Genomic DNA, 11,898 nt, shown 5'->3' on the forward strand with positions numbered 1-11,898 from the left:
GACCGTGGGGGATGGGCGTGATGGGCCAGCAGAGGTGGCCATGGGGGGTGGGGGACCACGGGTGGCCGGGGGGTCCTCAGTTGGGCCACCTCAGTTGGCCATAAGTGGTCATGGTGGCCACGGGTGATGGGTGGCCATGGGTGATGGGCGTGATGGGCCACCAGAGGTGGCCATGGGTGGTCATTGACCATGGGGGGTGGGGGACCACGGGTGGCCGGGGTGTGATGGGCCACCTCAGTTGGCCATAGGTGGTCATGGTGGTTGTGGGTGATGGGTGACCACGGGTGACCAGAGGTGTTTGGGTGTGATGGGTCACCAGAGCTGACCACGGGTGATGGGTGACCACGGGCGTTGGGTGACGGGTGATCATGGGTGGCCGGGTGTGATGGGCCACCTCAGTTGGCCATAGGTGGTCATGGTGGCCGTGGGTGATGGGTGACCACGGGTGATGGGTGGCCATGGGTGCCCGCAGGTGGCCAGGTGCGATGGCTCACCTCAGTTGACCATCAGCGTTGGGTGGCCATGGGTGATGGGTGGCAGTGGGTGACAAGAGGTGGCCGGGTATGATGGGTCACCACAGATGACCACAGGTGATGGGTGACCACGGGCGTTGGGTGACCACGGGTGATGGCTGACCGTGGGTGGCCAGGCGTGGTGGGGCACCTCAGTTGACCGCAGGTCATGGCTGACCATGGGTGATGGGTGGCCATGGGTGATGGCTGACCACGGGTGCCCACAGGTGGCCGGGCGTGACGGGTCACCATGGGCGATAGGTGGCCAGGGCCGAGTGTGACGGCTCGCCACGCCTGGCCACGGCTGATGGGTGGTGACCAGAAATGACCACGGCTGGGTGTGACGGGTCACCGCGTCTGACCACAGGTGACCGGAGCTGATCGGAGGTGACCACAGGTGACCGTCGACCACCGCCCCCACCCGCCATGACGGCGCCGCAGCGCCGCGTCCGCCTGAAGCCGTGGCTGCTGGCGCAGGTGGAGAGCCGGCGCTACCCGGGGCTGCAGTGGGTGGACAAGCGGCAGCGCCTCTTCTGCATCCCCTGGCACCACGCCACGCGGCACCTCCCGCCCCAGGAGGACGACGGCACCATCTTCAAGGTGGGACCGCGCCGCGCAACGCGCCTAACGTGGCCCCAGCCGCCCCGCCTCGAACGGGGCCCGTCCGTGGCCCTAACCCCAATGAGCCCGTCCGTGACCCCAACCCTAATGAGCCCGTCCGTGGTCCCAACCCTAATGAGCCCGTCCGTGACCCTAACCCTAATGAGCCCGTCTGTGACCCCAACCCTAATGAGCCCGTCCGTGGTCCTAACCCTCATGAGCCCGTCCGTGACCCCAATCCTAATGAGCCCGTCCGTTACCCTCTCCTAGTGACCCCAACCCTAATGACCCTGACCCTGTCTCTAATGACCCCATGTCTAATGACTCCATCCGTGATCCTAACCCTAACGGCCACAATGCTAATGAGCCCCCCCATGATCCTAACCCTAATGACCCCATCCGTGAACACAACCCTAATGACCCCACCCCGTCTCTAATGACCCCATCCATGATCCTGACCCTAATGAGCATAACTCCAACAAGCCTATCTGTGACCCTGACCCTAACGACCCCTTCCATAGTGACCCTGACCCTAACGACCCTATCCCAACTGCCCCTAACCCTAACGACCCTTTCCATGGTGACCCTGACCCTAATGACCCTTTCCCTGATGACCCTAATGACCCTATCCCAACTGACCCCAACTCCAGTGACCCTGCCCCTAACGACCCTTTCCATGGTGACCCCGACCCTAACGACCCTACCCCTAGCGACCCCCCACCCTAGCGACCCTTTCCCCGACCCCAAACCCCTGACCCCGTCCCCCGCCGCGCCCCCAGGCGTGGGCCACGGAGACGGGGAAGTTCACGGAGGGGGTGGACGAGCCCGACCCCGCCAAGTGGAAGGCCAACCTGCGCTGCGCCCTCAACAAGAGCCGCGAGTTCCGCCTGCGCTACGACGGCACCAAGGACGCCCCCCCCAAGCCCTACAAGGTGTACGAGGTCTGCGAGGCCGACGGCGCAGGTAGGGGGCCCCCGGCTCCACCCCACAAGTCCTGAGCGCCCCACGGGGCCACAGGGTCCTACGGGGTCCCGGTGCACCCCAAAGCTCCAGCACCCCACAAGGATCTGGCACCCCCTGGGACCACCAGCACCCTACAGGTTCCTGGAGGTCCCATGGGGCCCCAGCACCCCACAAGGATCTGGCACCCCACAAGTCCCCGACACCCCATGGGACCCCCAGCACCCCACAAGTCCCTGACACCCCATGGGACCCCCAGTACCCCACAAGTCCCTGACACCCCATGGGACCACCAGTACCCCATGGGACCCTCAGCGCCCCACAAGTCCCCGACACCCCATGGGACCCCCAGCGCCCCACAAGTCCTCAGTGCCCCACAAGTCCCCAGCACCCCATGGGACCCCCAGCGCCCCCCAAGTCCTCAGCACCCCACAAGTCCCCGGCACCCCATGGGACCCCCAGCGCCCCCCAAGTCCTCAGTACCCCACAAGTCCCCGACACCCCATGGGACCCCCACCGCCCCCCAACTCCCCCGCCCCCCATGGGACCCCCAGCGCCCCCCAAGCCCTCAGCGCCCCGCCCCCCTCTCTCCCTCGCAGACGGGGGGGCCGGGGACGACTTCGTCTGCGGCGGGGAGGAGGACGTGAGCCAGGTACCTACGGGGCAACGGGGGGGGGGGACACGGACAGCCCCCTGCCTGCCCCACACTTGGGGGTCCCCCACCCCATAACTGCCCACGCTCTCTGCCTCCCAGCTGCAGAAGCTGATGTCCCTCAGCATCGACGGTGAGCCGGCCGTGGGGGGCGCCCCATGGGGGGGCGGCGAGGTGGGGGCATCCCCGGCCGCCCCCCAACCCCGCTGCCCCCCAGACGCCACCGTCCACACCGGGGACCTGCTGCCCCCCTACCCCTGGCCCAAGGAGGAGCCCCCCTTCGGCAGCGGCTGCCCCATGGGGCCCTTCCTGCCCGGGGGGGGCGGTGGCGGCCCCCGAGCTGCCCCCCGGCGCTGCCGGCACTGCGCCCCCCCCCGGCCACCCTGGCGCCCATGGAGCACGGGGTCCCCAACCTGCTCATCAGCCCCCACTTGCTGCCACGTGAGCACCCTGGGGTGGGCGTGGGGTGGGCGTGGGGTGGGCGGGCATTGGCCACGGGTGTGGGGTGGCTGTGGGGTGGGCGTGGGGTTGACAGCCATGGATGACAAGGGGGGGGGCGCATGGGGGTGGCCATGGGGTGGTTGGTGATGGCCATGGGTGGTTGGACGTGGCCATGGGGTGGTTGGACGTGGCTGTGGGGTGGCCATGGGGTGGTTGGACGTGGCTGTGGGGTTGACAGTGGTGGAGGACAGTGGGGGAACATGGATGTGTGGGGCCGTGGAGGGGCTGGGCAGGGCTGTGGCCATTGGCCATGGGTGTGAGGTGGCCGTGGGGTGGTTGGGACACGGGTCTGAGGTGGCCGACCGTGGCCTTGGGGTTGCCATTGGGTGGTTGGTTGTGGGGTTGGCAGCGATGGATGACACCGGGGGGGCATGGATGAGGCCAGGGGGTGGCTGAAGGTGGCCATGGGGTGGTTGGACGTGGACGGGCACGGGGCTGACGTTGGGGTGGCCGTGGGCTGGCTGGTCGTGGCCGTGGGGTGGCTGGGGGTGAGAGGGCACGGAGGGCTTGGGGTTGGCCGTGGTTTCTGACGACAACGGGGGCACAGCTACGGGGCGGCCGGACCCGGGGTGCCCTCGGGGCGCTGCCGGCGCGCGGCTCAGGCCCCCGTGTGTCGTCCCCCCCCCCCGGCAGTGACCGACCTGGAGCTCAAGTTCCAGTACCGGGGCCGCCAGGTCTGCGTCCTCACCATCAGCAACCCCCACGGCTGCCGCCTCTTCCACAGCAGCCTGGAGCCCACGCAGGAGCAGGTGGAGCTCTTCGGGCCGCTGACGCTGGAGCAGGTCCGCTTCCCCGCCGCCGACGGCATCCCCAACGAGAAGCAGCGCTTCTACACCCACCAGCTGCTGGACGTGCTCGACCGCGGGCTCATCCTGGAGCTGCAGGGCCAGGACATCTACGCCATCCGCCTCTGCCAGTGCAAGGTCTTCTGGAGCGGGCCCTGCGCCGCCCACCGCGCCGGCCCCAACCCCATCGAGAGGGAGAAGAAGACCAAGCTCTTCAGCCTCGAGGGGTTTCTCAACGGTGAGGGGCGGGGGGGCAGAGGTCGGGGTCGTCTCCTGTGCCCCCCCGCCGTGGGGATGGGGACGTCGTGTTGGTGTAGGGGACGTCACGGTGGCTTGGGGGACACCTCGTTGGTGTGGGGGACACCAAGGTGGTGTGGGGGACACTGTGTTGGTGTGGGGGACACTGCGTTAGTGTGGGGGACATCGCGTTGGTGTGGGGGACACCTCGTTGGTGTGGGGGACATCACATTGGTGTGGGGGACATTGCGTTGGTGTGGGGGACACCTCGTTGGTGTGGGGGACATCACGTTGGTGTGGGGGACATCAAGGTGGTGTGGGGGACACCTCGTTGGTGTGGGGGACTCCAACCAGCACACGGGGACCTGCTGGGGTGGAAGGTCACCATGATGCCATGGGGGACACCTCGTTGGTGTGGGGGACACCAAGGTGGTGTGGGGGACATCAAGGTGGTGTGGGGGACACCTCGTTGGTGTGGGGGACACCATGTTGATGTGGGGGACATCGCGTTGGTGTGGGGGACACTGCGTTGGTGGGGACATCGCGTTGGTGTGGGGGACACCACATTGGTGTGGGGGACATCGCGTTGGTGTGGGGGACTCCAACCAGCACACGGGGACCTGCTGGGGTGGAAGGTCACCATGATGCCATGGGGGACACCACGTTGGTGTGGGGGACACCTTGTGGGTGTGGGGGACACCAGCTGGAAGATGGAGCCTGGATGTCCTGGGGGGACTCAGGCCACTGGGGGGGACACGGGGCAGCACATGGGGACCGGGTGGCACAGGGACAACGCCAGCACGGGCACTGCCCCCAGAAGGAGCACCAGCAGGGCCGGCGCTGCCCCTCACCGCGGCGCCTGCCCCCCAGGCTTGATCCTGTTCCAGAAGGGGCAGACCACCACGCCGCCCCCCTTCGAGATCTTCTTCTGCTTCGGCGAGGAGTGGCCGGACCAGAAGCCCAAGGAGAAGAAGCTGATCACGGTGCAGGTGAGGGGACGAGCGGCACCGCGCCGGGGGCACCGGCGGCAGCGCCGGGGCTGACGCCGGGGGGGGCTCTTGCAGGTGGTGCCGGTGGCGGCGCGGCTGCTGCTGGAGATGTTCTCGGGGGAGCTGTCGTGGTCGGCCGACAGCATCCCGCTGCAGATCTCCCACCCCGACCTGAAGGACAGGATGGTGGAGCAGTTCAAGGAGCTCTACCAGCTCTGGCAGAGCCAGCAGCGCCTGCCGCAGCCCCCGGCGCGCGCCGAGCCCGGCCCCTGGGCGCTGCCGCCCGGGTCCCTGCCCCAGTGAGGGGACCTGGGGGACGGCCCCGCGGCGCCCGATGCCACCGTGGGGCTGGGGGAGATGGGGACACCCGGCACCGCGGGACCACAACGGGGCAGGGACGGGGCCGGGCTTGCCCACCGGGGAGCCGTCACTGGGCTACACGGGACCAAGAGCGCAGTGCCGCAGCCCCCCCGGCAGGTTTGGGGAGAAACGGCGAGAAATTGGGGCCAGGATGAGGACACCCAGCGCCAACGGGCCCAGGAGGGTGAACGGCCCTGGGGACAGCGGCGCTGCGGGGACACCGCAGCTCAAGGACCGCCGCCGCCGCCGCTCCAGGCCCTGGGTGCCCCTCCAGCCCCGCCGCCCTCCCCAGCCCGCGTGCACCCAAGAACCAGGCGGGGCCGGGGGTTTTTTAATTTATTTTTCTTTTTTTTTTTTGGAATTTTTGTGTTTAATTGTTCTCGAGATGGCTACAACACCAGACGGAACAGCATGCGCGCCCGCGGGGCCCCGCGCGCCCGGGGCCGTCTCCCAGCCCTGTCCCTGCACTCGCTCGAGCCGTCACCGCCGCGCTCGGTCAAACCCCAAAGAAACCAAATAATAATAAAAACCAAAAAAAAAAACAATCCAAAAAGAAAAAAAGGAACTAAAAAAAAAGAAAAAAAAATATAATATATATATTTAAACAGTCTGTCCCGCCTGCGTCTGCTCCAGGAGGCCGCCGCCGCCGCGCGTCCCCGGGCCGAGCCCCGGCCTCCCCCTGCTGCCCACACGAGGGGCCGGGGGGGGGTGGGGGGCGCCCAGCAGCCCCCCCCTCGCTGCTAGGTACACTGGAAACCCCCTGGTTCCTGAAGGAATCGGTGTTTATTTCTTTAGTTTTCATTTCACAGAAAGTTTTCTACTTTTGCACTCTTTGTTTTGCTGCCAGGCAAATTCGTGTTCTGCCGGTGGTTCTGGTTCCTGGTGGCTTTGTTTTCGTGTGTTTTGTTTTTTGTATTTTATTTTTTTTTGTATTTTTTCCCCCGTTTGTTTTCTTGTTTGGGGGCCGTGGCGCAGCCGCGGGACGCGCCGAGCCCTCCTCCGGCACGCGGCGGCTGCCCGGGCTGGCGGGACGCGCTGGAGCGAGTGAAAGCCCTCGGCCGCGACGAAGGTTGCTGATTGTGGGACACGTTCTCGTTTTCTTCGTTTCCTGTCTTCTTCTAATTAAAAGACATTCCTGGGAGGGGAGGGAGGGAGGGAGGGAGGGAGGGGGTCAGGGTGGCAGCGGGGTGGCGACGCCGCGGCGTGCCGCTGCGGCCCCCAGCCCTACCTGGGAGATGGGCGCCGCGCCGGTGCCGGAGCTATCGGAAGAGGCGGGTGAAGTCCCTCAGAGCCCAGCAGACCTGCTTACATTCCTCGGCGCTGCAAGAGGAAGGAGGGCTGCGTCAGGGGAAGGGCGTGCAGGGCGGCCGGGGAAGGACAGAGGGACTGGCCGGGGACCTGAGGCGCAGTTTTGGCTTCCCCAAAGCTGGGGCGATGCCCAGCAGCGGGGGGGTGCAGACACAGCCGGGACACGAAGGCAGCGGTGAGCCCCCCCGGGGAGACCGGGGTGCCACCCCCACGCCCCCCCGGGCTCGGAGCTGGGCTCATCGATGCCACAGGGAGCGGCCCGCTGGGATCGGCGAGCGGGAGGCGCGGGCAGGGCGTGCGCAAGGCGCCGGCACCACGACGCCGCGGTGGCAGGAGAGGAAAAACCTGTCGGGGCCGGGAACGCCGCCGGCGGCCCCACGGCGCGAGGCTGAGTCGGCGGCCGCGCCGGTGCCAGGGGTAAGGTCCCACCAGGACCCGGTGCCGGGGGACAAGCCGTGTCCGTGCAGGATGCCCCGCACAGGAAGGGTCTGAAACCCTCGGGGGGGGTCCGTGGGTGGCCGCAGGGAACTGGTGGGGCCGGAGGGGCAGCCCCGCACGGACGGGCACCGCTCAGCACCAGCGGCGTGGTTTGGGCTGGAAGGGGAAGGATGCGGGCGCTGGGGCCGGGCCAGGACAGCGGGAGAGGGGCGAGGCTCCCCTCCAAAGTGGGGGTCCGCAGCCCCCTGCCCGTGCTGGGTTTAGCGAGAGGGGTTTTTCCCCCGCCGCCTCACCTCGTGACCTGCTTGTGGAAGTCTGTCAGCTGCTTGTGTGTGACCTGGATGGCTCCCCCCCGTCGTCTCCTTCGGTAAGCCCTTCAGGGAATTCTCCAGCCAGCGACAAAACGTCTGCGGGAGGAGGAGGAGGAGGAGGAGGAGGAGAGGCAGCGGCTCAGCACCACGGGAGGCACCAGGAGAAAGCCACGCTCGATCCGAGCAGCGTTTGCCCCCCGTCCCATCACGAGGAGGACCCCCGGGGCCGTGCCAGAGCCGAGGTCCCAGCACAAGGAGGACCCCCGGGGCCGCACCGCCCGCCCCTCTCACCGGCCGGTCGATCTGCATGATCTCCCAGAGCACCTCGGCGACGTCGGGCAGGGTGTAGGGGGGCAGGCAGAAGCAGCACGTGTGCAGCAGCTGGTTGACGAGCTGCTGGCCCAGCTGGTTCATCACCTGCCCGATCAGCTCCTTCCGCACCTCAAAGTCCTCCTCGTGCTGCAAGGGGGGGGTAAGAGGAGGGTGAGGTGGTCAGGTCGGGGGGCAGCGCCCCGGGCATCTCGTGGAATTAAGAGAATCACAGAATGGTTTGGGTCGGAAGGGCCCCGGCAGCAAGCTGGGAGCTCTCCCCGGAGCCTTCTCCTCTCCAGGCTGAGCACCCCCAGCTCCCTCAGCCCCCCAGCAGAGGGGCTCCAGCCCCTTGATCAGCTCCGTGGCGTCCTCCGGCCTCGCTCTGCCACGTCCCTGTCCTGGTGCTGGGGCTCCGAGAGCACCCAGCAGCGACCGACATGGAGGAGGAAGGCATCCCACGGGGACCGACCCCCTCCCGTCCCCCCCCCCGCGGGACACTCACGTCGTTGGCCACCCCGGTGTGGATGAGGTCGCGCAGGAACTTCATGACGCTGCAGTTGGCGTCCCGGTGGTCCAGGGTGGTGGCGGCGATGGCCCACTGCAGGATGGGGATCATCACCTGGCTGCGCAGCAGGGTGACGGGGCTGCGCTGGATGAACCTGCGAGGGCACAGGGGGGGGGGACACGAGGGGTCACCGGCACGCGGCCGGATCCTGCCTCCTCCGCCTGCCCACGGGGACGGGCGCGCTGCCCTTGGCGGCGCCGGGAAGGCTCCAGGAAGGAGAAGGGGGCGAAGGGGAGCAAGGAACCTGGCTGCGAGTCGGAAGAGGTCGTCCACGGTGTCCGGGTGGTTCTGGAGGCCGTTGGGCTGCTCGAGGAGCTGGAAGGTGGGGATGCAGAGCGCCTAGGAGAAGGGGCACGGGGATCTGTTAGCAATTAGCGGGCAGGCAGCGAGGCCCCATGGTGCCAGTGGCCCGTGCAGAGGACATCGGTGTCCGGCCTGGCCGTGCTCTGCCTTCCCCTTGTCTGAACCCTCCTCTCCACGGGCAAACCTCCAGCACCATGGGGACCGGGTCAGAGCCCTGCTTCTCCCCACGGCCACCGCTGCCACCACCCGGGGGACCGGGCTCTGCCCTGGACACGTCCCAGCAGACCCGCGGGTGGACCCGCAGCGATCACCTGCAGCATGTCGAGCAGCCCCTGCCGGCAGCCCTCCTCCATGCCGTACTCGTCCACCAGGATGCTGCCCAGGTAGAGGAAGCAGGAGTGCTGGTGCGCCCGGTACACGTTCACCATCTGCGGGGAGAGACGCGCGACGTGACGCCTGCCCGCAGCAGCCACCGCTTCCAGACCCCCGGCCCCTAGCTGAGAGCCACCCCCGGGAGCCCCCAGCCCTATCGGGGGCACATCCCGGAGCGCGGGGGCTGGCTCGGGTCTCTTCTTGTGCTCCGGAGCTGAGCGCTGCCTCCCCGGGGAGCCGCAACGCCGCCGCGCGCTCCTCGCACCCTTTTTAAATCACAGCCAGCGCCGCCGGGCTCGCGGGCGGTTCAGAGCTCCCTGCCTGCGCCCACGCGGGTTGGTGCAGGAGCTCCCGGCGCTTTCCCTCCGCGCTCACCGCGGCGCCGGCGCCCGTCCCGGCCGCGTCCCCGTCCCCGTACCTGCGTGACGAGCGGCTGCAGCAGCGCGGCCGAGCCTTTGCCCACGCAGCGGACGGCGAAGCGCAGGCAGCGGCAGCAGCGCTCCACGATGCGGTTATCGGCACTGTGTTTGTTCAGGGTCTCCGACAGCACGGGCCAGATCTGGGAGCGGAGGGGGAAGGGTGAGCGGGGGCGGAGGGGGGAGGAAACGGCACGCGGGACGCCACCACCCCTCGGACCGAAAAATGGATGAAGTTGACCCAAAAGCTGGCAGGGAGATGCCCCTCGGGTGCGGGTTACGGGGTGTGTGAATCAGCTCCGTGCAGGAGCAGGGAGCTCAGCTCCAAAGCTCAGGGACAAGACCAGCGTGGCACCTCCAGCAGCACCGTCCCCCCAGCCCGACGTCGTGTCCCCCCCGCCCCGAAATTCCCCAAACTCACCTCCTGAATGACTTTTTGGCACGGGTGGATCTGCCCGTTTTCTACGATGGGATTGGTATGCCTGCGAAAGGCAGGAAAAAGGTCAACCCCCCTTCCTCGCCACCGTCAGTTCGGGGTTGTAAAGGTAAGAAAAGGGGCTGGGAGGCCCAGCAGCCACAGGGGCGGCGGGGAAGGGGCCGGGAACAGGCTCAGAGGGGCCAGGACCCCGCGGCTCAGCCCCCGTTTGGGGGGGCGGAGGCTGCTCGGGCTGCGCCCCCCGTACCTAAATATGACGGCGAGTCGGTCCAGGGGCACTGTAGGGTCTGAGGAGAGGCCGTTGCTCGGCTCCTGAGAGAGCAGCTGGAAGAAAAGGAAACGCGGGGACGTCAGGGATGCGCGCGTGATCGTATCCCTCCAGCCCAAGGACATTTCTCCATCCCAGCCAGAAGCGGGAGCGTCACCGCAGCTCCCGGCACGGAAAACCTTTGCCCAGGACCCGAGCGGCTCCCGGCCTCGGCCCCACGCACGTGGGTTACTCCAAAAGCTCGGGGGGAGCTTTTCCCCTTCCCTCTCCACACCCCGAGCCTCCTCTGGGGTGACCGAAGCGGTCCCTGCTCTCCCTGACCCCCCTTCTGCCCCCGAAGCCCCCCAGGGCCCCATTTTGGGGACCTGCCGCAGCGCAGAGGCCGCCGGCTGCGTCCCGGGGGGGGGCTCAGGAAGGCTCCCGGCGCACTCGGTGGTCTCTGGGGACCCAGATCGCTTCCTCCCGTCCCGCTGCTCAGCGCCTCGAACCCCTTTAAGCCCCCCCCCGGGGCTGGGGCCGGGCCGTACCTTCTTCAGCGCCATCACCTGCACGGCGCAGAGCTCGCTGAGGCACTCCGCGATCTTCTCCAGGGGCAGCCTGGCCAGCACCAGCGCGGTGCCTGAAACAAGAACGGGGGCAGGAATCAGGACCGCCCGCACCAAGACGCTCTCTTTTTTTCCAATCCCGTCATTTTTCCTCCCTCTTTTTTTTTTTTCCAATCCCTTCCCTTTTCCTCCTTTTTTAAAACCCTTTCATTTTTCCTTTTTTTTATCCATCCCTTCCCTTTTCCTCTCTTTTTTTCATCTCTTCTCCTTTCCCTTTTTTTCCATCCCTTCTCTTTTCTTCTTCTTTTAAAAATCCGTTCCATTTTCTTCCTTTTTCTTTAAATCCCTTTCCTTTTCCTCCTTTTTTTTAATCGCCTTTTTCCTCTTCTTTTTTAATCCCTTTTCCTTTTTTTAATCCCCTTTTTCCTGTTTTTCTTAATCCCTTCCTTTTTCCTCTTAATCCCTTTTTCCTCTTGTTTCAATCCCCTTTTCCTCTCTTTTTTCAATCCCCTCCTGTTTCCTTCTTTTTTTTCAATCCTGTTTCCTCTTTTTTCAATCCCTTCCCTTTTCCTCTTTTTTCCCTTATTCCCCTCCTTTTCCTCTCTTAATCCCTTCCTTTTTCCTCCTTTTTCTCTCTTAATCCCTTGATTTTTCCCTTTTTCCTCTTGATCCTTTCCGTTTTCCTCTCTTTTTCCTCTTAATCCCTTCCCTTTTCCTCTCTTTTTTCAACCCCCTCCTGTTTCCTCTCTTTTTTTCAATCCCTTCCCTTTTCCTTTTTCCCTTATTCCCTTCCCTTTTCCTCTTTTTTTTTCCCTCATTCCCCTCCTTTTTCCCCTTTCTCACCTTTTCCCCCTCGCTTACCCTTGAGCAGCCCCACGGCAGCCTCCGGAGAGAGCGTGAAGGAGTCAAGGGAGCGGGCGATCTCCAGCAGCCCGTGGGAGCCCTTTGTTCTCCTTTTTCCTCTTAATCCCTTCCTTTTTCCTTTTTCCTCTTAATCCCTTCCTTTTTCCTCTCTTTTTCCTCTTAAT

At 65.7% G+C, this 11,898-nt stretch overlaps 1 protein-coding gene and 1 pseudogene across 1 annotated transcript; one reads left to right on the plus strand and one right to left on the minus strand.

Moving 5' to 3' along the window:
- Positions 1-860: 860 nt before the first annotated feature.
- LOC118160133 (interferon regulatory factor 5-like) lies at positions 861-5,585 on the plus strand. Its single transcript, XM_035314669.1, has 8 exons — positions 861-1,112; positions 1,892-2,075; positions 2,672-2,724; positions 2,827-3,090; positions 3,123-3,165; positions 3,859-4,248; positions 5,118-5,236; positions 5,312-5,585. Exons 1-8 carry the CDS (start codon positions 939-941, stop codon positions 5,537-5,539), a joined length of 1,455 nt encoding a protein of 484 aa, XP_035170560.1. The 5' UTR covers positions 861-938; the 3' UTR covers positions 5,540-5,585.
- Positions 5,586-6,378: 793 nt separating this feature from the next.
- LOC118160132 lies at positions 6,379-11,819 on the minus strand (annotated as a pseudogene).
- Between the last annotated feature and the right edge of the window lie 79 nt (positions 11,820-11,898).

Source organism: Oxyura jamaicensis, unplaced genomic scaffold (genome assembly GCF_011077185.1).
Source record: "Oxyura jamaicensis isolate SHBP4307 breed ruddy duck unplaced genomic scaffold, BPBGC_Ojam_1.0 oxyUn_random_OJ101839, whole genome shotgun sequence".
NCBI classification, from domain to species: Eukaryota; Metazoa; Chordata; class Aves; order Anseriformes; family Anatidae; genus Oxyura; species Oxyura jamaicensis.

Excerpts from the sequence above, each read along its gene's own strand:
- LOC118160133 (XM_035314669.1), top strand. The coding sequence starts at position 939 with ATGACGGCGCCGCAGCGCCGCGTCCGCCTGAAGCCGTGGCTGCTGGCG. Across the intron at positions 3,091-3,122 it reads CCCGGCGCTGCCGGCACTGC|CACGGGGTCCCCAACCTGCT; the intron begins GCCCCCCCCCGG and ends GCGCCCATGGAG. Across the intron at positions 4,249-5,117 it reads CCTCGAGGGGTTTCTCAACG|GCTTGATCCTGTTCCAGAAG; the intron begins GTGAGGGGCGGG and ends CCTGCCCCCCAG.